This window comes from Exophiala dermatitidis (genome assembly GCF_000230625.1).
Source record: "Exophiala dermatitidis NIH/UT8656 unplaced genomic scaffold supercont1.2, whole genome shotgun sequence".
In the NCBI taxonomy this organism is placed as follows: Eukaryota; Fungi; Ascomycota; class Eurotiomycetes; order Chaetothyriales; family Herpotrichiellaceae; genus Exophiala; species Exophiala dermatitidis.
In genome coordinates this window covers 3,353,414-3,375,139 of record NW_008751647.1, presented here as the reverse complement: position 1 = coordinate 3,375,139, position 21,726 = coordinate 3,353,414, and the positions used below count along the sequence as shown (strand labels likewise).

Sequence of the window (21,726 nt, the reverse complement as noted above, 5' to 3'; positions counted from 1 at the left end):
GCCCTGAAGCGACAAGTGCATCACTCGTTGTGTCTCGATCATAGTACATTTCTTCATGAATGTACAATGCAGTTCTCTTAGTTCTAAATGGGGTATCTTGCAGAAAAGCCACTCATGTCAGCACGCCATCTTCAAGTTCCATAAACTTCCTCGATGGGACCGATCCTCTCCTCCACGCCCTCCATGGGCATTCCCTTCTTCTTAGCCTGTCTTCCACGTCCGAGAGGCTCCTTGCCCCGGCGTACTTGACCCTGCTTCCTACCAGCTGCATTGACGACTCCCTGGGCCAAAGATGCCAAATGCGCCTCTCGCCCGTCCTCGCCAACTCCATCGCCGTCCCCTTCCGTCGATGGCAGGGCTACGTCGGCACCATCAACATATCCCTGATTCGCGCGTCGGCGTTCCTCCTCGTCCCTCAACCTCTTTTCTTCCGCGTCCAGCTCTGCCTGAAGGGCATCCGGATCTTGGAATTCCTGGTTGGTCATTCTTGCATATTCCTCGATGTCCACCGGTTCTTTTGTTGCTACCGATCGTTCCACCCGAGCAGGATTGATCCGTTGCTCAGCGACGAATTTGAGCTTAATCTGTCTTCGATCCATTCCCGGGAAAAGGTTCGCGATCAAGCTGAAATCAGTGCCAAACATGCGTAAGCCTTTGTAGAACAGTTCAGTTGAAACATCGTCCCAGCGGGTCCCTCGGCGACGGCCTGCGTGCTTGCCCAAGGTCCCCTGGTGAACGTATTTGTAGATGCGATCGTCTTCAAGCGCAACGTCGGCATCTTCTATGACTGCCTGTTCTACGCCCGCGCCGAACGCAACTTCTCGCGACTCCGCTGCGACAACAATCTGGCCATTGACAATGATTTGCTGAGGCACATGCGCTCGCCCTGATTCTTCGGCGGCCTGATTCAAGTTGAGTTCTTGTCTTCCATGTCTTCTCTGCCCGGCAGCCTCTCTGCGCCGTTCAATCTCCTCCTTTCTCCGTCGCAGAATATCTTCCCAGTTCTCCTGCATCCTCTTTTCTGTTTCCGACTTTTTCCCAAGCTTATTGTCTCTCACCAGATCACCCATGGAAACTTCGTCCGGATCAACCTCGTGTTCTTCGGCATTTTCCGGCGTAGGCAACCGTGACAACCGACGACTGCCTCCGCGCTTGCCACCGGTCACCGCGTTTTCCACAACTTGGTCGGCAAGGCCTTCGAGGGCCGCGTTTCGCGCTCGCTTTTTTCGGGGCTTTTTGGCTTTCCTCGCTTCATTAACATCCGGCTCACTCACCTGCTCATCCGGCGAGTCTGTTTCGACCATGGAAGCAGCTGCAGGACGTGCCGCACGAGACCTGGTTTCTCTCACCCTATTTTCGATCGAGTTTGCCAGTTCCGACACTGCGGCTGCCTGACTGGTTGCATCTTGCAACAACACGTCAGACGTCCGTGACTCACTACGTCGGTGTCGCGGACTGCTCCTGAGTATGTTCTGAAGGCTGTCTGTTGGAGGTGGTGTGACACTAGTTCGCGTCGGAGCGGTATGCTGCTGGGGGTGTGAAGTTTTCTGTCTCTTGGGCGAGGGTTCCGGGGAATGGGCCTGTTCTTCAGCGCCGCCATCTCCAGCTTGGGTCGAGTCTTCTGACCGGACCGGTGTAGGTTCATTTGTCAATCTTCTCCTATGCACAGTGGGAGCCCCTGAGGGCGCAATCATAGGGATACCGCCATCACACCTGGGACTTGTATGCTGCTGGGGGTGTGAAGTCTTCTGTCGCTTAGGCGAGGGTTCTGGGGCATGGGCATGCTCTTCAGCGCCGCCGTCTACATCTTGAGTAGATTCTTCTGACCGGACTGGTGTAAGTTCATTGGTTAATCTTCTCTTTTGAGGAGTGGGAGTACCGGAGGGCGCGACCGTAGGGATAGCATCAACCCGTCTGGGACTGGGGCTTGTATGCACAGGATGGATGATGGTAGCATCTTGACTGACAATGCTCGGAGGCAAGACTTGAACAGAGTCCGGCGGCGTGGCTTGACTTCCGATCTGCGGGGAAGATCTGGCAACGGGCTCGGGGGAAGCAGCAAGTGGCACAGACGTTTCGACTGCAGCTGAGACCGGGGGAATTTCTGTCGACTCGAGGACTGGCGGGGCCCGATTGACTTCCTGGTCATTGGCTTGCTGCGCCCGATTGGTTTCTTGATCGGTTCTTTGCTGCGCCTGGGCAGAGACTTTCTCGCCAGTCTGGGCTCCTTCCTGGGCTGGCAGACCCTTGTGAACATCCTCAATGCTAGGCGTCACGGTCTGGATTTCGGCGACCGGTAGGTTCTCAGTTGAGGGCTGCTTCTCCGCCACACTTTGATCCCCAGGTACAGCCTCCTTCTCTGTCACTGCCTGACTCTCCGGGGTCAATGACGGCGCCGCCGTAGGTCTCGGTGGATTCCTCTGTACATTCCGTCGAGGGGCTGCCTTGGGTGCGATCTTCTGCCCAGGTTTCCGGACGACGGAACTGAAGGTAGACATGGCGGACAAGGCCTACCGGGCGCATCGACGCGCAATGTATCTGCTCGTGAGCAGCGTAGTCACCTATTCGTTTTCAGCATTGCACATGAATCACAGTGATAATCATCGACTGTTTGTACAAGTTAGGAAGGACAACGACTGTCCCAAGTTTGACGAGGTTGATCGAAGTTTGGCAAGGCGCAGGCGGCAAACATGCCAAGACTACGGCGGCGCTAGTGACCCAAAACGTCTTAGCAGCATCGGCGACAAACTTGGGACTGCACAACTTCTCGCCTCTTACTTTGACTTCGACCTTACAATCTGCAGTGTTCAAATTGCTACAATCACTAGCTCGGCGATACTGGTCGCCCTGTACGTCGCGAAGGGATCTTTACGGTGACTCTACACCGGCCACACAAGCCCTTTCCGCGCTATAGGACTGATGACGGCCGTCGAATCCCTCCTCCCTTCCCTGTCTCAGCCGAGTCTAGTCAAGATGGAAGAGCGCAAGAGACCTAGTCCATATGATCAGGTTGAATCTGCTCCTCCGCTGAAGAAACAGGCTACTTCTGCCAATGGCGCGTCCAAGCCCCATAAGGACGATGACATGCCATGGAAGGACGACCTTGAGGTGAGACCGCTCCTCCCCAATGCCCTGGATTACGGCTGACTTGGTGTTTGTCAATAGCGGTTTCAGAAGGACGCGATTTATCGGCAGATGCAGGAATACCGAAGGGAAAAGAACACATTAGAGTCACAATTAAAAGAGATGCGCCAACAGGCGCGATATCATGATGACCACCTCCGCATAATCGACGCTTGGTTCCAGCAAGTAATTGACGAGGTTAAGATCATTGCAAAGGCAGAAGATGACGACGATGTTGACATGGACGTCTCTTCACTACCTTCATCCCTTCTGTTCGCGGACAATGAAAAATTCGAAGAACACCTACGCAGTCGTTCCCGGGAGATCAAGAGCGTGATATCCCGGTTGTTCGCTCCTACCAAGTCGTTCTCACCCGACGTAACAGAATTGCAATCGAGGATATCTCGGCTGCTTGCCGCCGAGAAGGACCACGTGACGGAATTGGCTAGATTACAACAGGAGAAGGAAGATCTGGAATACCGGCTCGAAAATGCGTCGCTACGGTACATGATGGCCGAAAAGAAGATCGATAGGGCCAAAAGTGTGACTGTGGCCAAACTCGAGAAGCAAGCTTTGCTCGGTGCAACGAAACCGGCAACCGAAGAAGGCGGGCCTGTAAAGCGGGAGGACAGTGCGACCAATGGAACGACCGATCATTCCGAAGAGCTTGCAGAAGTGGAAAAGGAACTAAACAAGACCGTGGCCGCTTCGGAAAAGCAGAAACAGCAACTTGAACGGCTGGAAGAGGAAAACGCGAAATTGAATGCACAATTGACCGAGTTGACGACCAAGTCGGTCATATTGACCGACGAGGATTACTCCAAAACTGAACTATTCAAGCAGTTAAAGTCGCAGCACGAGGATGTGATCAAACGGATCAACAACCTCGAAGCGACCAACACCGAATTGCGAGAAGAAGCCCTGAAATTGAGGGCAGAGAGGACCACGTTCCAGCTGCAGCTCGAAAATGAGGCGCGCGTTGCTATTTCCGAAAAGGAGTCTTTGTTGGCTGCGTCAGAGGCCAATCTTGCCCGAATTCGACACAACCGAGACGAGCTGTTGGCCGACCAAGCGGTAAAGAGAGCCAGCCTCGAACAGGATCAGCAAGCCGTGAAGAAAATCAAGGAGTTGGCGTCGGCGCAAGAGGACCGTATCCGAGCACTTGAATCCGAGAACGTCAGACTGAGCGTGCAAACGAGCGGGATGGCGGTGGATAGCTCAGAATTGGATGCGCTGAGTATCGAGGACTTGCGAGCCAAGTACGCGGAACTCGAAAGGCGGTATGCTCTGTTGAACAGCGAACTGGGGTCCATGTCCATAGCGTACCAGAAGACCAGCAAGCTCGCCAATCAGAAAGTGACCGAGTTCGCTGCGCTGGAGGAGAAAGTGATGCGGCTTTCGGCAGAGAAGGCCAAAGCCGATCAGAAGTTCTTTGCTGCAATGAAGAGCAAAGAAACTCGAGACGGCGAAATCAGAACGTTGCGGTTGCAGAACACAAAGTCGGCCGAGGCGGTCTCGCAGTTGAAGGAAGCCGAAAACGCCACGCGAGCGCTCTTGGCGACGATGGAAAAGCAGTTGTCCGAACTTAAGGAGGCGCTGGCGCATAAGACCAACGAGCATCGGACGGTGCAGCAGCAGAATATCACGCAAGGCCTAGAAGTGTCGAGGTTGAATGGGCAGGTGACCGAGCTGAAGAATCTGTTGGCCGCCAAGGACTCCAAGTTGGCCACGACGGCGAACCTGTGCCGCGCCGCCGAGGTGGAGTTGGAAGAGTTGAAGTCGACGCTCAAAGACACGCGGAGGAGCCTCGAGACGTGGAAGAGTAAAAGCGGTCAGTCGGAACAGTACGAGATGCTCCGGCAGTTTGCATACTGCAACATCTGCAAACGCGCGCTGAAAAACACCGTCATCAAGACGTGTGGCCACACCTTCTGCAACGAGTGTGTCGAGGAACGATTGACTTCGAGGTCGAGAAAATGCCCCAACTGTGGCAAGTCGTTTGGCACCAATGACCATATGCGGATCACTCTCTAGACTAGACTAGATCAGAGGATTATGATCTCCTCAAATCAACCTGATTCAGTCGGCTCAACAAATGAGCTCAGCTGTGAGCGTCTGTGGCTGCTCAATTGAGTTGAGCTTCTGCATGATGTCTTGAGTCGCCTGACTGTATATTGAATACATCCATTCAATCATATTCGACTCTCTTCCTCTTTGTTTCTTTTCTTTTCTACTACCCTTGCGGAGGGTCTCCTTTGTCGGGCGATTTGTGTAAATCATGCACTGCATGCAATATGCGTCTTTGTTTGCTTTCCGTTCAAAGACCAGGGGTTTTGAAGCGTTTGTCGCTCATAGGCGTGCAGAAGGAGCTGGGTCTGGGTTTGATCATTGGAGACGACTGCCAATGGAGCTTACTTGGTTGACTCTGGCTAGCAGCTGTGAAAGCGAGTGAGCTCAGAGGTTGGTTCATAGATTGATCAGATACTACTAATACTGTAGTAGCCAATGACTTCCAATCTCGCCAGTGCAGTGTCGGAAACTGGTCAAAGTCAACTCTTTTCTTCTCACTCGTCTCAATCGTCCAAGTCCATGGCTTCTTGCTGTTCCTGTTCATGCTTGATAATGGTGCTGATAGATTGCTGCGGCTCACCACCCTTCCCCTCGGCTTCCAGGGGTGGTGGTTGTTGATGATGGTCGCTAGTACCACCAGCACCAGTATCAGCTTGGTCATTGCTGTCGGCAATGTTGTCTGACTTTGCGTCTGCTTGAGCAGCTGCAGAGGGACCTGCATCCGCCGTACTAGTATCGAGGGCCTCTTGTTCCTGCTCTTGATCTTGTTCCTCGTCTCGGCCACTGTCTCCGCCCCTGCCACCCCCGTCTTCTTCTCCTTCCGCGTTATCTTCGTCATCCACATCGTCCTCCTCGTCGTGGCCCTCCAGGGGCGGGAAATTCAAGTGCTTCCAATCCTCGATTTCTTCAATGATACACTTGAGACGGTCGCGGATGCTGTCGACGGCGAAACTGCCCAGCAACAGCCGTAGAGGCGGGTATCGGCAATGGCCCAGCTGCCAGACGAGTTCGGCGGCGCGCACGACGCTGGTGGGCTGGTTGTCGCCGATCCATTGGAGGGTCCGCTGGGCGTGGGCCGCGGGACTGTCTTTGGCGGCGTAGGGTTCTGAGGGTTTTGCGATTTTGAAGTGTCCGAATATGGGCAGTGGTTGCCTCTTTGTTGTTGTTGGGCGTTGGGCTGATTGGGCCCCAGGGGCGGAAGCGGAAGCGGAGTCGGTCAGCTTCGAAGGATTGTTGGAGTTCAAGGTGTTGGTGTTGATGGTACTAGTATTGCCCATCTCATGGTCGTAGGCGTCGTCTTCTTCATGGTTGTCGTCCCGGCGGACATGGCCGGGTTCCACGAGGGTCGCGCGGATGCCGAAATGGTCGACCTCGTACAGGATGCTCTCGATCAGGCCTTCGACGGCATATTTGGTTGCGCAATAGGGCCCTAATCCAGGTACACCGAGGGCGCCGGACGTGCTGCTGAAAATCAGGTAGCGGCCACCACTGCTTGCGTGGCCGTAATGCCCGTGGCGGGCGTGGTTGTTGCGGTCCTGGATTTGATTGCGGTTGCGGAAGTAGGGCAACGACAGCTGGATGATGTTGAGGGTGCCCATGAAGTTGGTCTCGAACTGGTTGCGCACCTCGTGCTCGTCTTGGTCCTCACACGCCCCGATCACGCCGTACCCGGCGCAGTTGGCCACGATGTCGATGCGTCCGAAATGTTTGATTGTTTCGTCAATCACGCGGGCCACCGTCTCGCGGATCCGCACGTCGCAGAGTAATCCTAGGTACCGGTCCGGGTCGTCTCGCCACCAGTTCTTCATCGATGATGGCGTGTCTTGGTACAATTGCCCAACTGCGCTGACCATGTCGCCGTGAGATAAGGCTGTTTTGGTCACCGACCTGCCCATGTGGCCTGTGGCTCCGAATACCAGCCATACTTTCTGTCGTGGAGGGTTCGACGCCGATGGCGGGTCTGTGGTGTGGGGGAGTGAGAGTTTGGCAAGGCCGGTACTGCCGCTGGTGGTGGGAGATGGACGCACCGCCGGTGAAGGAGCTTGAGCTGTCTCGTTCAACTCGTCGTTGTTGGATTGGTATCGCCTGATGTCTTCCATTGTCGTTGTTGGCAGTGCTCCCTCTTTGTGCGGTTTCGCTGTAGAGCGTCGAGGGTACAGCCTGATGTTACGGACAGCGCTTCTGCCGGCCCTGCTTTTCAGCAACGCCACGTGAAACGTCCAGACGCCCTCGCAGTAAAATCGTGGTGTACTCGGAACACGGTGCTATCCCGGACAGATAATATGCTTCCCCAGGAAAGGACCCGGTGTCAAGGTCAGGAGTCAGGACGATTTCAAATGCGGCCAATCCGCTCAATCACATCGTCAGGACAACCGTCGGATCTATAGCCATCTCGTCTTTCCGTCTGGGGGTTCAAATGCTGGTTAGTCCATCCGGATTTGTGGGCTTCTTGTATAGTTGCGTGGGGAGTCAACAAGGAAGTAGGCCGGACAAGACTGGAAGAAGGTAATGCAAATTGATAAGAATGTATGCAGTGCCAAAATGGAGCCTCTGGTATATTCTTCAAGTTGTTCCGTACATGTACTGTGGGCTCAAAAGGACTGCAGTGAAAGGATACAGAGGGTTTGAGTGTTACTGGCCTCAGGCAGATATGAATTGAGGTAATGCAGTGGCATTCATGATAGCAGATGAGAATGAGAAGCTGCCTGCTTGGTTGATTTTCTGTATGTGTGATGGCCAGATCTAACTCACATATTTTACAGGAAAGAATGACAGGAGGCATGATATTCATATTGTATGTCCATTATTGGCACGTCCAGGTACCAAGAGTCGTCGTCGAATTATAGTTGTACCATGGTGGACAGCAGGAAGCGAGCACCAAATTCAAGTTGTAATACTGCCAGACTGACTGGCAGCTGGCCGGCGATGGATTACAAAAGGGCCCCGCAGGCAGACACCAGGATCTGTCCCTAACTTATTAGTATGACGGGCGTGAACCGGGGAATTAATTATTGCGCAGTTGTTGGTTGGCGATGGCGCAAGACTCGGCGTCGTCAGAAGAACGCCAAAGACCGGCCTTGCTGCCGCAGCGTGGATATTAATATTGACATCTTCCATCCTCTGTCTCCGCTGCTACGAACAAAACAACCCCCCGAGACCTGGAATATATCTACATCGCATCCCACTGCAGCCGTCATATCCTCTTCCCGCATCTGGTCCCAGCACAGAACACCACAGAGCACCACGCCTTTCCCCGCCATGAAGGCATACTGGTACGACAACGAAGAGGTACGTACAATAGAACACCTCCTACTGCACCGCATGCCTTCCCTTCCAGTCCGCCAGTGTATCCCCGTCCTATGTCTCGTCAGAACAAGTCCATTCCCATGAGCCCAATCTAACATCCCATCAACCTACAGGGCGACCAACGCCTCGCCCACGACTCAGGCCGCCCCGTCCCCGAATCCTACCTCGCCAACCTCGGCGTCCTATACTACCACTGCCCCGAGTTGTCACAAGTAGACAAAATCGCCCAAGACAGGCACTACAAGAACCGCGACGAAATCACTGTCTCCCCACAAGCCATGGGCGACGTCTACGAAGATAAAGTCAAGATGTTTTTCCACGAACATCTACATGAAGACGAGGAGATTCGATACATTCGTGACGGGGCGGGTTATTTTGACGTCCGGAGCAAAGAAGACGGTTGGGTACGCATTAGACTCGAAAAGGACGACTTGATTATCCTCCCGGCGGGGATTTACCATCGGTTTACGACGGATGAGAATAACGTAAGTTGCATGCTTGCTCGCTTGCTCTCGCATTACGAACCCAAGCCCAACCTACATTGACTGACCGACTGACCTTGCTCCTACTAGTATATCAAGGCTATGCGCTTGTTCCAGGACGAACCGAAATGGACGCCGTTGAACCGGGGCCCCGAGACTGATGTCAATGTCCATCGCCAGCAATATCTGCAGCAGACGGGCGCGGCGGCCGGCGCTGCGCCCATCTCAGTGGCTTGATAGATACCAGAAAGAGCTGTGCTGCTTCTTATATAATTCTGGAATGTGAATTGATGTCGTGATGAAATGAACATTGATGCGGATATATCTACAAATGACACTCCTCCCTCCAGAAACATGGTCGGTTCGTGTCTTGATCCAATGCCATCCGGTCCACTTGCAAGTGTCCTGGACCTCGAACTCCTTTGCACTAAGGGCATCAAGGCTCAAGATTTACTTCCTGCAGCGAAAGTGTCGGAAAATGGATCTCGCCAGCACCGGACCATACGTCTATTATAGTGCAAATTGCTTCGGTAGCGGCCGTCAGGGCTCCTAGAACTCTGTCCATTGACTTAGCATCGGACTGTACACCCCCAGCGCGCGGGGCGCACTCATGTTCGGTGGAATCGGAGACGCACGACTTTTCCAATAGCATCGTTCCGGGTCCAAGGTACCGGCATATCCTGGCCGTCTTGCGTGAGAATCACTGCATATACACTCAGCCTGCCGAGGCACTCTGATGCCGCGATAACCTGAGCAGCGTCGAAGAACAAACAAACAAGGCTCCCCCGCCACTGCTGCCATGAAATATATGCCCATAGCTCTCGTAATTTCGATGGTGGCGCTGTTGCCGCCAAAAGTTCGGAGTCAGGCATGTGGTACAGGCAGAACTCACGTAGCTGGAGGATCTCAGAGCATATAACGCAATATGCGTCCACCAGAGGCATTGTCTCACAGATTCCTGGGTGTAAGCTAGTGTGGCGGACATGCCAGATGTTTCGCAAGCTGATATCTCCGGATGGCCAGGATAGACCGACCATGGGTCTTCGCGTACTTTAGATGAAGTGTGCTATGATGCAACAACGTCTAGTGGACCCCAGATGCCCGTTCTGCCATGTCTTAGCCTTGGTTCAGTGATGCGTTGAGGAGAGACAACAAGCCCATTGTCATTCGCCGACGATTATGTAGGGAGCGCTCCGGGCATCGTCATTGCCGCCTGAGTAGCTGGGACGTCTTCTTGTTCGATCACTTGACTATTCGAGCGCATTTTCTTGGACCGCTGTCTCAAGCCCTCGAATATCCTTTCCGTCTCTTCCTGGGATGGGAAGTTGTCTTCCAGCCTGGACTCTTTATGATTGACAAACGAGGTTGCTCGATGCTCGTCCTGGGTTGCTGGCCTGTCATCGTCTTGACCGTCCCTCACCCTCACCTTTCCCATACGCGGCCACAAGCCAGGCAAAGGAACCACCTGGACTCTTGGCTCCACTACTCTCTCCTCAAACCAGGCTTGCACTCGTGCTTCCACCAGCTGTGCGACCTTGGGCACATCCTGCAGTCGGGTGCGGGAGCCGATGAGACTTCTTACCGACAGTTCCAGCCGATAGTCAGGGAGAAACGAAAATGCCAGATTCGTCTGGGGCTTTCCACTCTGCTTGTTGGTTCCTGTGGCCTCATCCGGCAAGGCAGGCACAAAACTGATCGACAGTGTCCCCGAGAACCTGACAACGGAGACAGCAAGAGCCACGGGAAGCACGGCAGAAAATGGTTTGGGGTAGTTGAGGATGAGGGCAGTTTCAATGGCCAATGTGAGGTTATCATCAGACAAGTCTACATCCATGAGAGCCTGCAGTCTTCCGCCAGTGGCGCTGGAGGCCTCGTCTTCGACCGCGATGACCCGCACGTTGCTGAAAATAGGAAATTCTTCACCCATAGATATCTCGGTAATCTTGATTTTGTCTATGTAGGACGGCCTCTTCTCCGGATCGTTGATTGCTGCCTCCAAGCTGGAAACAATCGTAGGCTTCCCCCCGGAAGAGCTGTCTCGCAAGTCATACGCAGTCTGTCTGTATTGTGCGATTGTCTGAGCCACGAGGACATTGAACCAGTCCAAACTCTCGGGTTGATGTGTGGAATGGTGATGTCTGCCATGGCCTCGACCGGGTATCTGGTAATATGTCTTTCGAAGGATAGACGCAATGTCCGTGGCACTGGTAGGAACTGGGCGAAGGACGTTGGTGGCACTGGCTTGGTTGCGTAGAGACTGCGGAGGAGCACTCTTGGAGGAGGCCAGACTATGCAACGAAGGCGCCCGAACGTGCCTGGGAGCTCGACCCGAGGCTTTAGATGGCGGCGGAGGGGCTTCGCCAAAGATGAAGAACTTGATGAAACAGAAGATCAAAACAACCACCGAAACCTGGCCAAGCAGGAGGCCTTGAGTAAAGGTCAATCCTGAAGACATGATGGTGCGCAGATGCACGGCTTATCCATCATGGGAGCTGAGGATTCCTGTACATTTTCAAAGTAGATGGGAGAATGGAACAAGGTAGCACACAACCGGATATGTACAATGAAGGGCGGAGAAAAGATAATGAATGAACGGCAAGTCGAAGGTGTTGAGCTCAGAGGCACAATTGGAATGACGATGGTGTTTCTGATGTCGAGGTACAGAAGTGCCCAAGAACACAGACCGCAGTCCCCTCCGCCTCCGCCCCTCGATGCGCAACCTGAACTGCAATTGACTGCACTGCTCGACTTGAACCATCTCCACGACAGACACGTTAAGTTATTCACAACTTGGCCACTCGGGCGGCATTCATTCGTCTCGTCAATGGACAGAGCTTTGAAGGGACGAGCCAGTATATTGACGATGCAGTCCTCGAGCAGCTTCACCTGCGCTTCTGGGGTTGCACCCTTGCTGGGGACAGCCACCGAAGTATTCTCCTGACGAGGCTTCCTGGCGTGCATCATCTATGCCTTTATCTGCCTAACGAAGCCGCCAAATTCCTGCTGGGTCATTGGCACACTCTGGGAGATGCCGATACTGAAACTGGATATTCGGTTCGAGCCTCCCAAACAACCTATACCTACAATGTTGTACGAATTCAGGCAATAACGCGAACTGAAAGGTACAGCGGTGTGGTCTGCTCTGCTCCCAGAGTACGTATGCATAGCTGGTGAACCATACAGGCCTTCCCGCCTTTGTCAACTAATCGCGCCATCGCTTCGTCTACTCCAGAGCCAACTAATCCCGTGTCTGATGCGCGACTTCTTGCTTCAGACGCGTAGCCACCATCTCTTCCTCTGCACCGGCCCCTGGACATAACCAACTGAGAAGACAGGTCGATGTTAAGAAGATCCAGGTTCTGTTCCTCCAAAGTCCTCGGTAGAAATGGAGCGAGCAGAGATTCACTACTACACACTTCGGCAAAGCAAGCTGTCTCGACACGGAGGTCAGGCCAGGTCTCCGCTGTGACCAGTACTATAGAGGCGGGGGCTCTTTCTGATGGTGGCTGCTGATATGTCCGTTTCCCTACCAATCGCATTGAGGTGGTAAACGATGGTATCTACAAACGTTGTATGCTCACAGACGCGAAGACATGTGTTGGCACCTACAACTAGAAGACGCCTCAAGTTGGCACACACCCCAGCTCCATCTCCGCCAACGGCCCCGAACGGCCTAGGAGCTCCGCTCATCGAGGACAATCAATGAACAAGCTTTCTGGTGGGGGATGCTTGGTTTGCTCGGTCCTTTCGACACTGGCAATCCTCAGATCCACCTGCATGTTGTATACGCTGGGCCTGAGACTAAGCATATGTGTTCCAATCACTGCACCCTTTTTCGACCCGGCCTCGCAGTGGCTTCCAGAAGTGGTGCTGATTACGAACTGGATGGTTTGCTGTCGGTACCTCGCGCCATCACATTGCTTATGTTCAAGTGTAGACGCAGTGCCACCCATGTCACCATGCTCTGGCACGAAGTCCTCATGACTGGTGGCTTTTATATATAAGGCCATCACGAGCCCAATCTCTACGAGACATCAATGACCGTTTCACATCTGCAAACTCCATATCTACCTACTTTTCAACACGACTTTTTACATCCAAAATGGATCATGTTCTTCAGTATGGACAGCCAGAAAACTGCACTTGGAATAAAGAATATTTGACTGACTTCCATCAGCATGGTCACTCGGGGCATCAGCACAGGCATAGCCGTCGCTTCAGAAGCAGTTGCCGCCCATAAAGAAAAGGGTTCTGGCGGAAACGCTAATACTCGATGGAGCGAAGATGCGGAGGGCGTCTACGTTGACCGAGAATGGGAGTTCGATGGAGCCATTGATGAAGAAGGGAAGGAATAGGCAAAGCCTGATGAAACGAGCACAACCGAGACAGTTGAACAAGTGTCTCAATCATTTCTTCAATCGCATGAGTTATCCGTGGAGCCTGATTTCACCCCCGACCGTTGCCTGTCAGTGTCGTCCTGCCGCAACGGCGACCACGAGACCGAGGCCGGGGTTTTGTTCGGGCGTACGCTCTAGTCCTTTACGACTGCTGCCGGATCTCACAGCAGACGTCCCTGGACTTCCTCCGTGATTTTGACAGGGCATCGAAGGCTTCCCCGATCCTCGATGTTGTGAATATCGCCTCTTTGGGGGTTGGCATGATTCCTGGTTCTATCACTTTCGCTGTTAGCTCAACCGTGGGTACGACCAGTATGGTCCTTCAGGAGATGCAGCGACAGTACACATCAAACAGGTTTCTGGACGAAGTCAACGAGAAATTGCTCAAGCCGTGAGGCGTTTATGCCATGGTTATGACCTACAAACCCGAGATGGCCGACGAGGCCTTTCTCCATGTGGACACGTCCGCATCATCTTCTTCCCTCAACGTGCATTCGGCGGGCTATATCCAAGATCTTTGGTGGAGCAGGTGGTGATAACAAGGACGGCATCCCAAATAAAGGAGAGACTACGCCGCCTGCGTCTTTCCTCGGGCGCGGCAAGCGATGCCATGCTTCCTGAAGGCGCTCCTTTGGTCTACCCTGCGTTTGATATGGTTTTGTCATCCAAGGCGGTGACGAAAACGAAATCCGGTGCAAACATCAAGTCACTAGTGATCCAGGAATACCTCGACCGTCGCGCCCAGGCAGAATTTATGCACGAGGACCCAGGCTCCAAACTTAGCACCATGATTCCACCCGAGCCGAAGAAGCCGGTCAATCGCTTTGCCGATCCCAATCATCCTGTCAACTCAGGTTCGATCTTCGGTCTGGTTACCGGAGGAACTTGGGACCCTGTAGCCCAGGGTCGTATCCGCCGAGCCGAGGACAAAGCCAAGAGAAACGGAGAGCCTCCCCTCACGGCCGAGGAGAGGCATGATGCGTACATGGGCCGCAAGGTCCGCGGACGGGTGACGGGGACGCCATCCAAGCAGCTCCCGATTATCAGTAAGTCGTTGAAAAAGGATGTCTTGTATCTGGCAATTGTTAACTTGCCTACTGAGGAAGACCTGGAGCGCGTGCAGAAGGAATTGGAGCGCAAGGATGATTGAGGGGACTATCGCCTTCTGAGTCCTCGTCAATGTAAGATCCACATGTCAGAGCCAGTCTCTCCTATCACTTACGACTTATGGATGATGCTTGCTTGGATTGGTCGATGAATGGGCGGTTCCAACCATTATTACATACATACAGTCATTTTAGTAACACATTACGGGACCTTCTCAAGAATTCACTTATAGTAGGTCTATATCAGGGGAAAAGGAGGTTCAGCCTTGTCACAGGAGAGCGCGACAGTACTAGTATATTTCTACCGCGCAAACCAAATCCCCTCATCGCTCACTCATTTCTTGTCCAGCGCGAGGATCTACCGCCGATCATGATTGCATTTCGTATTTAACTCATGTCCACATCCATGGTGGTGTTTCTCATGAAATCGTTTGTGCTACACCAAACAAGTTGAGCCCAGCGCCCACCCTCTGTCAGGCTCAGTCCTCAGACACACCAGTTCAACTGCGCGGCTCCTTTCTTAAGGCACGCAGGGGTTCTCCAGTGGTGACATCCATCTCAATCCCACTCCTCAGTAATGACATGCTGCGCCAGCTCCAAGTTACCCGAATAATCAATAGCGACATCAACAAGCGCGACGCCCTTGAAACTCAACGCTTCTTTCAGGACGCTCTCGACCTGAGACGAGTCACTGATGCGGAACCCTTTCGCACCAAAACTCTCCGCAAATTTGACAAAGTCGACACCACCCAACTTGACGCCGCTAGAACGACCGTATTTCATGAGTTCTTGAAATTCGACCATATTGTACGACTCGTCGTTCCAGATGAAATGGGTAATATTGCAATTCTGTTGAACCGCCGTCGAGAGCTCCTGGGCTGAAAACATGAAACCACCATCGCCGCTGAGAGAGACGACTTTCGCGGAACACGGCGGTGTCTGTGTGAGAGATGCAGAAATGGCCCACGGGAGAGCGACGCCGAGAGTTTGTTGGCCATCTGAACACAAGAGTCGACGAGGCTCGTATGCGAAAAAATAGCGCATCATGTAAATGTAGACAGAACCCACATCGACACAGACAGTGGTGTCTTTGTCCACAAGACCCTGGAGAATACTAATGAATTGTAATGGGTGGACGGGTCCTTCAGTGCGTTTGATTTCTGGACGGTCCTGCCACGACTTGTATTCCTTAGTTAGATCACCACAGAGAGCAGTGATTGAAGATTCTGAAACGCTCTCAATCATCTGCGATAGACACAAAATGTTCTCGGCGATCGAGCCTACCAGCTCCGCCACGGGTTTGTAGTAGAAGCCATAATCTGAAGGGTGGAAGTCAATGTGGACGATTCTCCCATCGCCGTGCGGATTCCATGCATTCGCGTCATATTCGACGGGGTCGTAGCCGACGGCAAGGATCAGGTCGGATTTGGCAAGTAACTTGTCGCCGACTTGGTTGCGAAACAGACCTACTCGGCCGTAGAAGAGATGGACCAGGTCTTGCGGCACTGCTCCGGCGGCCTGGAACGTTTCGACTGTCGGGATGGGGAACCGGGATAATAGCTGGCGCACGGCGTCGACGACTTTGGGACTGCTGGCTCTCATTCCCAAAAACAGAACGGGCAGACTTGCCGTTTCGATCATTTTGGCTACAAAGTCCAACCGGCTGGCTGGTGCGGGTCCGTAGGTGGGAGGATCGAATGCCGTGGGTTGGAATGGGAGGATGTCCGAGTGGCCTTTGGCCACGTCCATTGGGATTGAGATGACGGCGGCGCCCTTGGGCCATGTCGCGGCGGTTCGGAATGCGTTCAGCACCACTTCCGCCGCTTGGTCCTCGACGTCCACGTTGACTGCTGACTTGGCTGTTGGACCTAGAATGTCTAGCGCTTTCATGCTTTGGTGTGTGCGGTGGGTGTTCATTGCCCGAGGTACCGATCCGATTAGGGCCACTACCGGGTCTCCCTCGGTCGTTGCTGTCACGAGTCCTGTGGCCAGGTTCGACGCTCCGGGTCCGGATGTTGCTATACACACTCCGGGGATTCCTGTCAGTCGCCCAACGGCTGCCGCCATCATGGCTGCATTTTGTTCATGTCGCGCTACTATTAGCTTGATTTCAGGGTGGTCCTGGAGACAGTCGTAGATCTGGTCGATCTTTGCTCCGGGCACTTTTGGTAATGGTCAGTATCTCCACATGAGGTCCTTGATTGCTTCGCAACCGCGAAATATACAATGGTGTATGCTTGAATGGACATGGCATGTAGAAGCGGCACACGCCGGAAGCGAAGACAAAGTGGGATATGCGGTAGGCTTCGCCTTGGACAACGACCAGATTCTTTTCCTTCGCAGTCCACCGATGAGCTAGAAAGTAGATGTAATGTACTCACCACCAAAGACCACACGGACCCCTGCATTGTACAAGCTGTTGACGACGATCTGTGCAACGCTGTTCTCATTATTGGCAGTCATATTGAACCGCTGTCTCTGCAGGTTGACACCCGCCGTGCCGTAACCTTCGACCGGGGAAAGCGTATCAGAGTGCTCTTTGGTGCCTGAAGTAGAGCCGCAGTAGGACTAGAGAAACAGACCTCAGATTCCAGTCAGCTTGAAGTCAAGGCATGCAGTGGCTGTGGACGAGGTTGAGCAAACATGCCCAAGGCTGCGTGACGTACTAGTAGTACCTAGAGTTACCACAACAGTACGCATCATACCACGGGTATACCATGTATGGATTAGTCGCATGCTCTAACCACGTACTAACCCAGTTGATACTCTTGAACCACCTCTGCAACGTCTCGTCGTGCTGTAGCTATCTTGACTTAGCTCCAAACGCAGCTTTGAGACCATAGCGGGCCATTCATCAGCACGAGTACCCGCACCTCATTGAACACACCGAGGAGTTTCGCAAAGCTCCAGACAGAGCCTTGGGATCCCTTCCACAACCCCCATCAACACTACTTTCCCAATCATCCATTATCGACCATGGTACCCAACGAAATCTACCAATACTCACTGGTCAACGCCCTGATGTCCGGCGTATCCGACTCAGGCATCACAGCAGCACAACTCGTTTCAAAGGGAAACCAGGGTCTAGGAACCTTTGTCCGAATGGACGGGGAGCTGTTGCTTCTCGACGGCACAATATACCAGCTCCAAGCCTCAGGCAAGATCCGGGTAGCCGCGCCAACAGACCAGATTCCCTACGCTGTAAGCACGCATTTTCAGCCACAGCACACGGTCAAGGGCGACGCGGCGCGACTGGAAACCAAGGACTCCATCGACGTCGTGCTGGAGCGGTACAACAACCACGCGGGCAATTTGTTCATGGCGTACCGCGTCGACGGCCACTTCCGGCGCGTCAAGTGCCGCACGGTCAAAGGCCAGGAATATGAAGGCCAGCCGCTCGCCGAGTTGGGCAAGAAGCAGTTTGTCGCCGAGTACCGTGATGTCGTGGGCACGATCGTGGGATTCCGCTCCCCTCAGGCATGGCAGGGTTTCTTTGTCGCTGGCGAACATATGCATTTTATTGACAAAGACAAAAAAGTCGGCGGCCATGTGCTCGAGGTCGAGGCTGATGATGTTCGAATTGGAGTCTCTACGATCAATAATATCCATATTGAGCTGCCGACGTCGGACAAGTTTAACGATGCTGTCATGTCGACTGATGATGTTGGGCTCAAGTCAGTGGAAGGTTGAAGAGAACCTCGAAAGAAGTCTATTCTACTCATGCGACTGGGTTGTTGGTCGAGGTTGATCCTCGTTTACAGGATTGGCGGACCCTCATTCATGTGCACATTGTAAAGGCAGGCTGACATTGGACCTCATGGCCGCGAGCAAGGTTCTCGCACTAACCGCCACGGTTGAAGAAGAGCAGGCTCATTCGGCTACAGGATACAGTATCAGAGCATGATATTCGCTTCTGAGATTCAACAGAAGAAGATCGCGTCATGATCGCCGTGCTTGACGACCTCACAGCTTCCTTCATCTCTTGGTTCATTACAATCCAGTCCAGTTCATTACAGTACGGAGCGCAACGACACTTCGAAGCCCATCAAAAGCCATGTTAATCATTCAAAAATACATATCAAGCTACCAACAGCAACTTCATTTTCCAAATGTGGAAAACCAAAAAGCCAGATGCTGAAGCCAGAATCAGATTCAAATATTCCATAACAGGTCTTCGGCCTTGACATTAGTAAAGACGTCGTGAATGGCACTCTTGGTCAAGTTGACGCACTCGCGCTCGTCCTTCTTCCACGTCTCGATCCGGCCCAGTCTGCGACTGTCACAAATGCGGTCGGCAGCAGTCAAAATAGAACTAGCGAAGCAGATACAGTTCATTCCACGTTCCTCTTTTCCCGTGTGTGTGGCGTCCGAGAGCCTCGAAACAACACGGACACAGTACTCAAAGACGGCGAACAGATTCAAGCGAGGAGTCGGCAGGAGCGCCGAGTCCGACTGGTCGCATGTCCGCTGCAGGGTCTGAGCGAGGGCCAGTAGGGGTGTCATGCTGCTACCATTACCAGAAGAGCCACACATAGAACCAAAGCTGGTGTTGGAACTGGCACTGGAGCTGCGTGAAAAGGTCGAGCTTACGGTCGAGGTCGACAAAGACGAGCTCCGCCTGCTTGAGGCGGCCGATTCTTTCCGGCCACCATCCTTGATCGTTGGCTGTGTAGAGCTGCTGCTGCTGTTGTTGACGTTGTCCCACTGATCATCACTGAGATAGTAATCCTGCTGTTTGATCTTGAACAGCAGACAGTCGGAACGGAGCTCGTCGTGTTCGCTCTTGGCACCGAGGCCTGCTGCGCGTCTGGCAGCGTGCGCGGGGATGGCCATGCACCAGCTGTCGCGGTCGTTTCTCTTATGGCCCTTTTTGAACTTGAGCCGGGCGCCGACGTACCGACCCCAACAGGCGCGGAAGCTTGCCTTGGGACGCGTGCCGCCGGGGAAAAACATGCCACTGAACTGGGTGCACAGGCTTTCTAGAATAGGGATCTCCTCGAGGCCGCCGAGCTGTTGAAGGACGTTGTACGAGTGCAAGACAGCGCCCACGTAGTGGCGGTAGTTGAACACCCGCATTCCATAGTAGTGGCACAGGTCGAGCATTTCGAGAACGTGATTGCCTGCCACCCACGGTGATTGGAAGTACAAGTCCCAGCATCGATGCTTGGCGTAGGCGCGCAAGTCGAACTCGAGGTTCTGGAGGTGGTACGCCAGAGTCTGGGTACACCGACACGGCCAGCACGTCTTGTCCTTGAGCAGTGTGGCGATTTGAGATGAGGCCTGTTGAGCGAGCCGCAAAGAGGTCAAGCGACATTTGGAAATGGCGCTGGCCGATTCCACCGACTGCAGATAGCTCTTGTAGCCGCTGGTCAGTAGGTGGAGGCCGAACACGGCCGACCAGGATTGCGTTTGTTCGTCGGGCCGAGTGATGAGGTACCCGGCGTCGGCGTACGTCGGGGAACTGTTTCTCACGATGCTGGTCGGCACCTCTTTGCTGGCGATCAGGTGGTAGATGTTGTCGAGGATCGCCTCGGCCAGTCGATGTTTGCCCGAACAATCCTCTCCCGTAGGCAGCTGCAGGTAATCGGCGGGTTTCTGGACGCAGGTCGGACACGACTGGATGGTCAAGGACCGATGCCCGTCGCGATAGTAGAACAGAGCTTGTTCCATGTTCTGCAACTGGTCCAAAAGCTCATGGTTGGCTGATTCTGTTTCGTCGCCATTAGGTCCAGACGATGTGTCCCGTCCCGAGCGGTTGAAGGAACAAAATGTGCGATGGAGACCCGACACGGTCATGTTCTCGTCATGCTGCAGCAGTTCGATCCCGACTTGCCGAATGGATGCAAATGCAACATTGGTGATGAACGCGGCGACCGGGAACGACAGCTGATTCTTTCCCGCAAGGTCCCAGCATCGTTCCACCGAGGATGTGATGTCCTTGATTCGCTGTGATGGTCTGTGTTAGCGGACGGAAATCCAAATGTCACAGAGAAAAATGACTTACCTCCACGGCCGCCGCCACCTCCATCATAATGCCGAGTCCATCGTCGCTAAAGTGGACTTCGGCACTCTCGTCGTCACACGATGGGGAAGCGGACACAGTGCATTCGGGACAACTGGACAACGCGGGCAAAGGCTCTTCGGTCTCGTCGTCATCGTCCACGTCTTCCACTGACAGGCCGTTGTAGTGGTTGACCAGGGCATTGGTGCGCTGTGCCAGATTGTTTTTGGTCTGTTGCTTTTGAGCTCGTGAGTTCGTCTGCTCGCAGCAGGCACAGAGGTTGTTGTAGATCTGTGCGAGACTACATACCATATTGATTAGCTTTGTTGTTATTCAATAAGATCAGGAACTCGTTTCTTACCTGGTAGTAAAGTGTTCGTGGTTGATGGTATCTACATCCTCGGCGCATTCATCTACGTTTCCCCGGAAGTACTTGCTCAGTTTCTTGCGCGCCGCAATCGTCTCTCGAAAGTAAAAGTGCACAATGTCCGGGAGCGACCGAAGCTTGGTGGAGGCGGCTTGCGCCAGAGATTCCAGTTCCTTGATAGGCAGACTCTTGACTTTTCGGTTCGGCGACGGACTGTACTGAATGAACCAGGCCACCAGGGCACGAGTCCCTTTCTTATATCGAACATAAGGGTCCAGGACGTCCGGGGGCAGACCACTGAAGGTGATTTTGTGCGAGGGGTTAAGAAGCATTTTGGCGGGGGTCCAGTCGCGAGTTTTATATGTTTTGATACAAGAAAAGTCGCGGTAGGATCGAGGTAAGTCACAAACAAAACAGACCGAGAAGGCGCAGGCGGATGCGCCCTAGGAACAACTCTTGACTTCTTTTAAACAAGTGAAGTCCAAATCACCTACTTACTGTACAGTACCCTGGCCGTATTCACTGCGGGGGATCATCCCCATGATATACAGATGCTAGGGTTCTCACAATCGCACTGTCTCCATCATCATGAGGGTAATTGAGGACCACAGGTTGCGCGATCCACAACCGTGCCGGGGACGAAACCTCGACCACACCGTGAGCCCAGGTCATGGCCGCGGCATGCCATACTCGCACGCATCATTGGTTCGTGGATTGACGTGCTGCCAACAACAGAAGCGTTGGTTGACGAATGATGGACCAGGAGGGATTTTGAGGACCTTAACAATCTCAACGAGGATCGAAATTCGCGCCGGAAACGGAAATCCAGGTCCCGTGACTTCAGATTTGGTCACGTGTGCGGCTTTAATCGTCC

At 53.4% G+C, this 21,726-nt stretch overlaps 10 protein-coding genes across 10 annotated transcripts; 5 read left to right on the top strand and 5 right to left on the bottom strand.

Annotated features, from left to right (window-relative positions):
- Nucleotides 1–131: 131 nt before the first annotated feature.
- Nucleotides 132–2,498, bottom strand: HMPREF1120_02685 (uncharacterized protein; the record flags this gene model as incomplete). The annotated part of the gene is made up of 1 exon (XM_009156730.1): nucleotides 132–2,498. The coding sequence occupies one exon, from the start codon at nucleotides 2,496–2,498 to the stop codon at nucleotides 132–134; it is 2,367 nt and encodes a 788-aa protein (XP_009154978.1).
- A 268-nt stretch (nucleotides 2,499–2,766) lies between these two features.
- Nucleotides 2,767–5,687, top strand: HMPREF1120_02684 (E3 ubiquitin-protein ligase BRE1). Its single transcript, XM_009156729.1, has 2 exons — nucleotides 2,767–3,108; nucleotides 3,166–5,687. The coding sequence occupies exons 1-2, from the start codon at nucleotides 2,920–2,922 to the stop codon at nucleotides 5,155–5,157; spliced, it is 2,181 nt and encodes a 726-aa protein (XP_009154977.1). The 5' UTR covers nucleotides 2,767–2,919; the 3' UTR covers nucleotides 5,158–5,687.
- A 9-nt stretch (nucleotides 5,688–5,696) lies between these two features.
- HMPREF1120_02683 (short chain dehydrogenase/reductase) lies at nucleotides 5,697–7,292 on the bottom strand (the record flags this gene model as incomplete). The annotated part of the gene is made up of 1 exon (XM_009156728.1): nucleotides 5,697–7,292. The coding sequence occupies one exon, from the start codon at nucleotides 7,290–7,292 to the stop codon at nucleotides 5,697–5,699; it is 1,596 nt and encodes a 531-aa protein (XP_009154976.1).
- Nucleotides 7,293–8,098: 806 nt separating this feature from the next.
- HMPREF1120_02682 (uncharacterized protein) lies at nucleotides 8,099–9,911 on the top strand. The gene is made up of 3 exons (XM_009156727.1): nucleotides 8,099–8,481; nucleotides 8,613–8,984; nucleotides 9,072–9,911. The coding sequence occupies exons 1-3, from the start codon at nucleotides 8,176–8,178 to the stop codon at nucleotides 9,216–9,218; spliced, it is 825 nt and encodes a 274-aa protein (XP_009154975.1). The 5' UTR covers nucleotides 8,099–8,175; the 3' UTR covers nucleotides 9,219–9,911.
- A 247-nt stretch (nucleotides 9,912–10,158) lies between these two features.
- On the bottom strand, nucleotides 10,159–11,436 carry HMPREF1120_02681 (uncharacterized protein; the record flags this gene model as incomplete). Its single annotated transcript, XM_009156726.1, has 1 exon — nucleotides 10,159–11,436. One exon carries the CDS (start codon nucleotides 11,434–11,436, stop codon nucleotides 10,159–10,161), a length of 1,278 nt encoding a protein of 425 aa, XP_009154974.1.
- A 1,647-nt stretch (nucleotides 11,437–13,083) lies between these two features.
- HMPREF1120_02680 (uncharacterized protein) lies at nucleotides 13,084–13,336 on the top strand (the record flags this gene model as incomplete). The annotated part of the gene is made up of 2 exons (XM_009156725.1): nucleotides 13,084–13,100; nucleotides 13,159–13,336. 2 exons carry the CDS (start codon nucleotides 13,084–13,086, stop codon nucleotides 13,334–13,336), a joined length of 195 nt encoding a protein of 64 aa, XP_009154973.1.
- Nucleotides 13,337–13,988: 652 nt separating this feature from the next.
- HMPREF1120_02679 (uncharacterized protein) lies at nucleotides 13,989–14,528 on the top strand (the record flags this gene model as incomplete). The annotated part of the gene is made up of 1 exon (XM_009156724.1): nucleotides 13,989–14,528. The coding sequence occupies one exon, from the start codon at nucleotides 13,989–13,991 to the stop codon at nucleotides 14,526–14,528; it is 540 nt and encodes a 179-aa protein (XP_009154972.1).
- Nucleotides 14,529–15,042: 514 nt separating this feature from the next.
- HMPREF1120_02678 (acetolactate synthase I/II/III large subunit) lies at nucleotides 15,043–16,551 on the bottom strand (the record flags this gene model as incomplete). Its single annotated transcript, XM_009156723.1, has 1 exon — nucleotides 15,043–16,551. The coding sequence occupies one exon, from the start codon at nucleotides 16,549–16,551 to the stop codon at nucleotides 15,043–15,045; it is 1,509 nt and encodes a 502-aa protein (XP_009154971.1).
- A 669-nt stretch (nucleotides 16,552–17,220) lies between these two features.
- On the top strand, nucleotides 17,221–20,849 carry HMPREF1120_02677 (alpha-acetolactate decarboxylase). The gene has a single exon (XM_009156722.1). It carries the CDS (start codon nucleotides 17,461–17,463, stop codon nucleotides 18,172–18,174), a length of 714 nt encoding a protein of 237 aa, XP_009154970.1. The 5' UTR covers nucleotides 17,221–17,460; the 3' UTR covers nucleotides 18,175–20,849.
- On the bottom strand, nucleotides 18,637–21,184 carry HMPREF1120_02676 (uncharacterized protein; the record flags this gene model as incomplete). Its single annotated transcript, XM_009156721.1, has 3 exons — nucleotides 18,637–20,430; nucleotides 20,489–20,786; nucleotides 20,847–21,184. 3 exons carry the CDS (start codon nucleotides 21,182–21,184, stop codon nucleotides 18,637–18,639), a joined length of 2,430 nt encoding a protein of 809 aa, XP_009154969.1.
- Between the last annotated feature and the right edge of the window lie 542 nt (nucleotides 21,185–21,726).

Coding starts and splice junctions, on each gene's coding strand:
- HMPREF1120_02684 (XM_009156729.1), top strand. CDS start 2,920: ATGACGGCCGTCGAATCCCTCCTCCCTTCCCTGTCTCAGCCGAGTCTA. Junction 3,109..3,165: donor CATGGAAGGACGACCTTGAG/GTGAGACCGCTC, acceptor GTTTGTCAATAG/CGGTTTCAGAAGGACGCGAT.
- HMPREF1120_02682 (XM_009156727.1), top strand. CDS start 8,176: ATGACGGGCGTGAACCGGGGAATTAATTATTGCGCAGTTGTTGGTTGG. Junction 8,482..8,612: donor ACTGGTACGACAACGAAGAG/GTACGTACAATA, acceptor ATCAACCTACAG/GGCGACCAACGCCTCGCCCA. Junction 8,985..9,071: donor TTACGACGGATGAGAATAAC/GTAAGTTGCATG, acceptor TGCTCCTACTAG/TATATCAAGGCTATGCGCTT.
- HMPREF1120_02677 (XM_009156722.1), top strand. CDS start 17,461: ATGGTACCCAACGAAATCTACCAATACTCACTGGTCAACGCCCTGATG.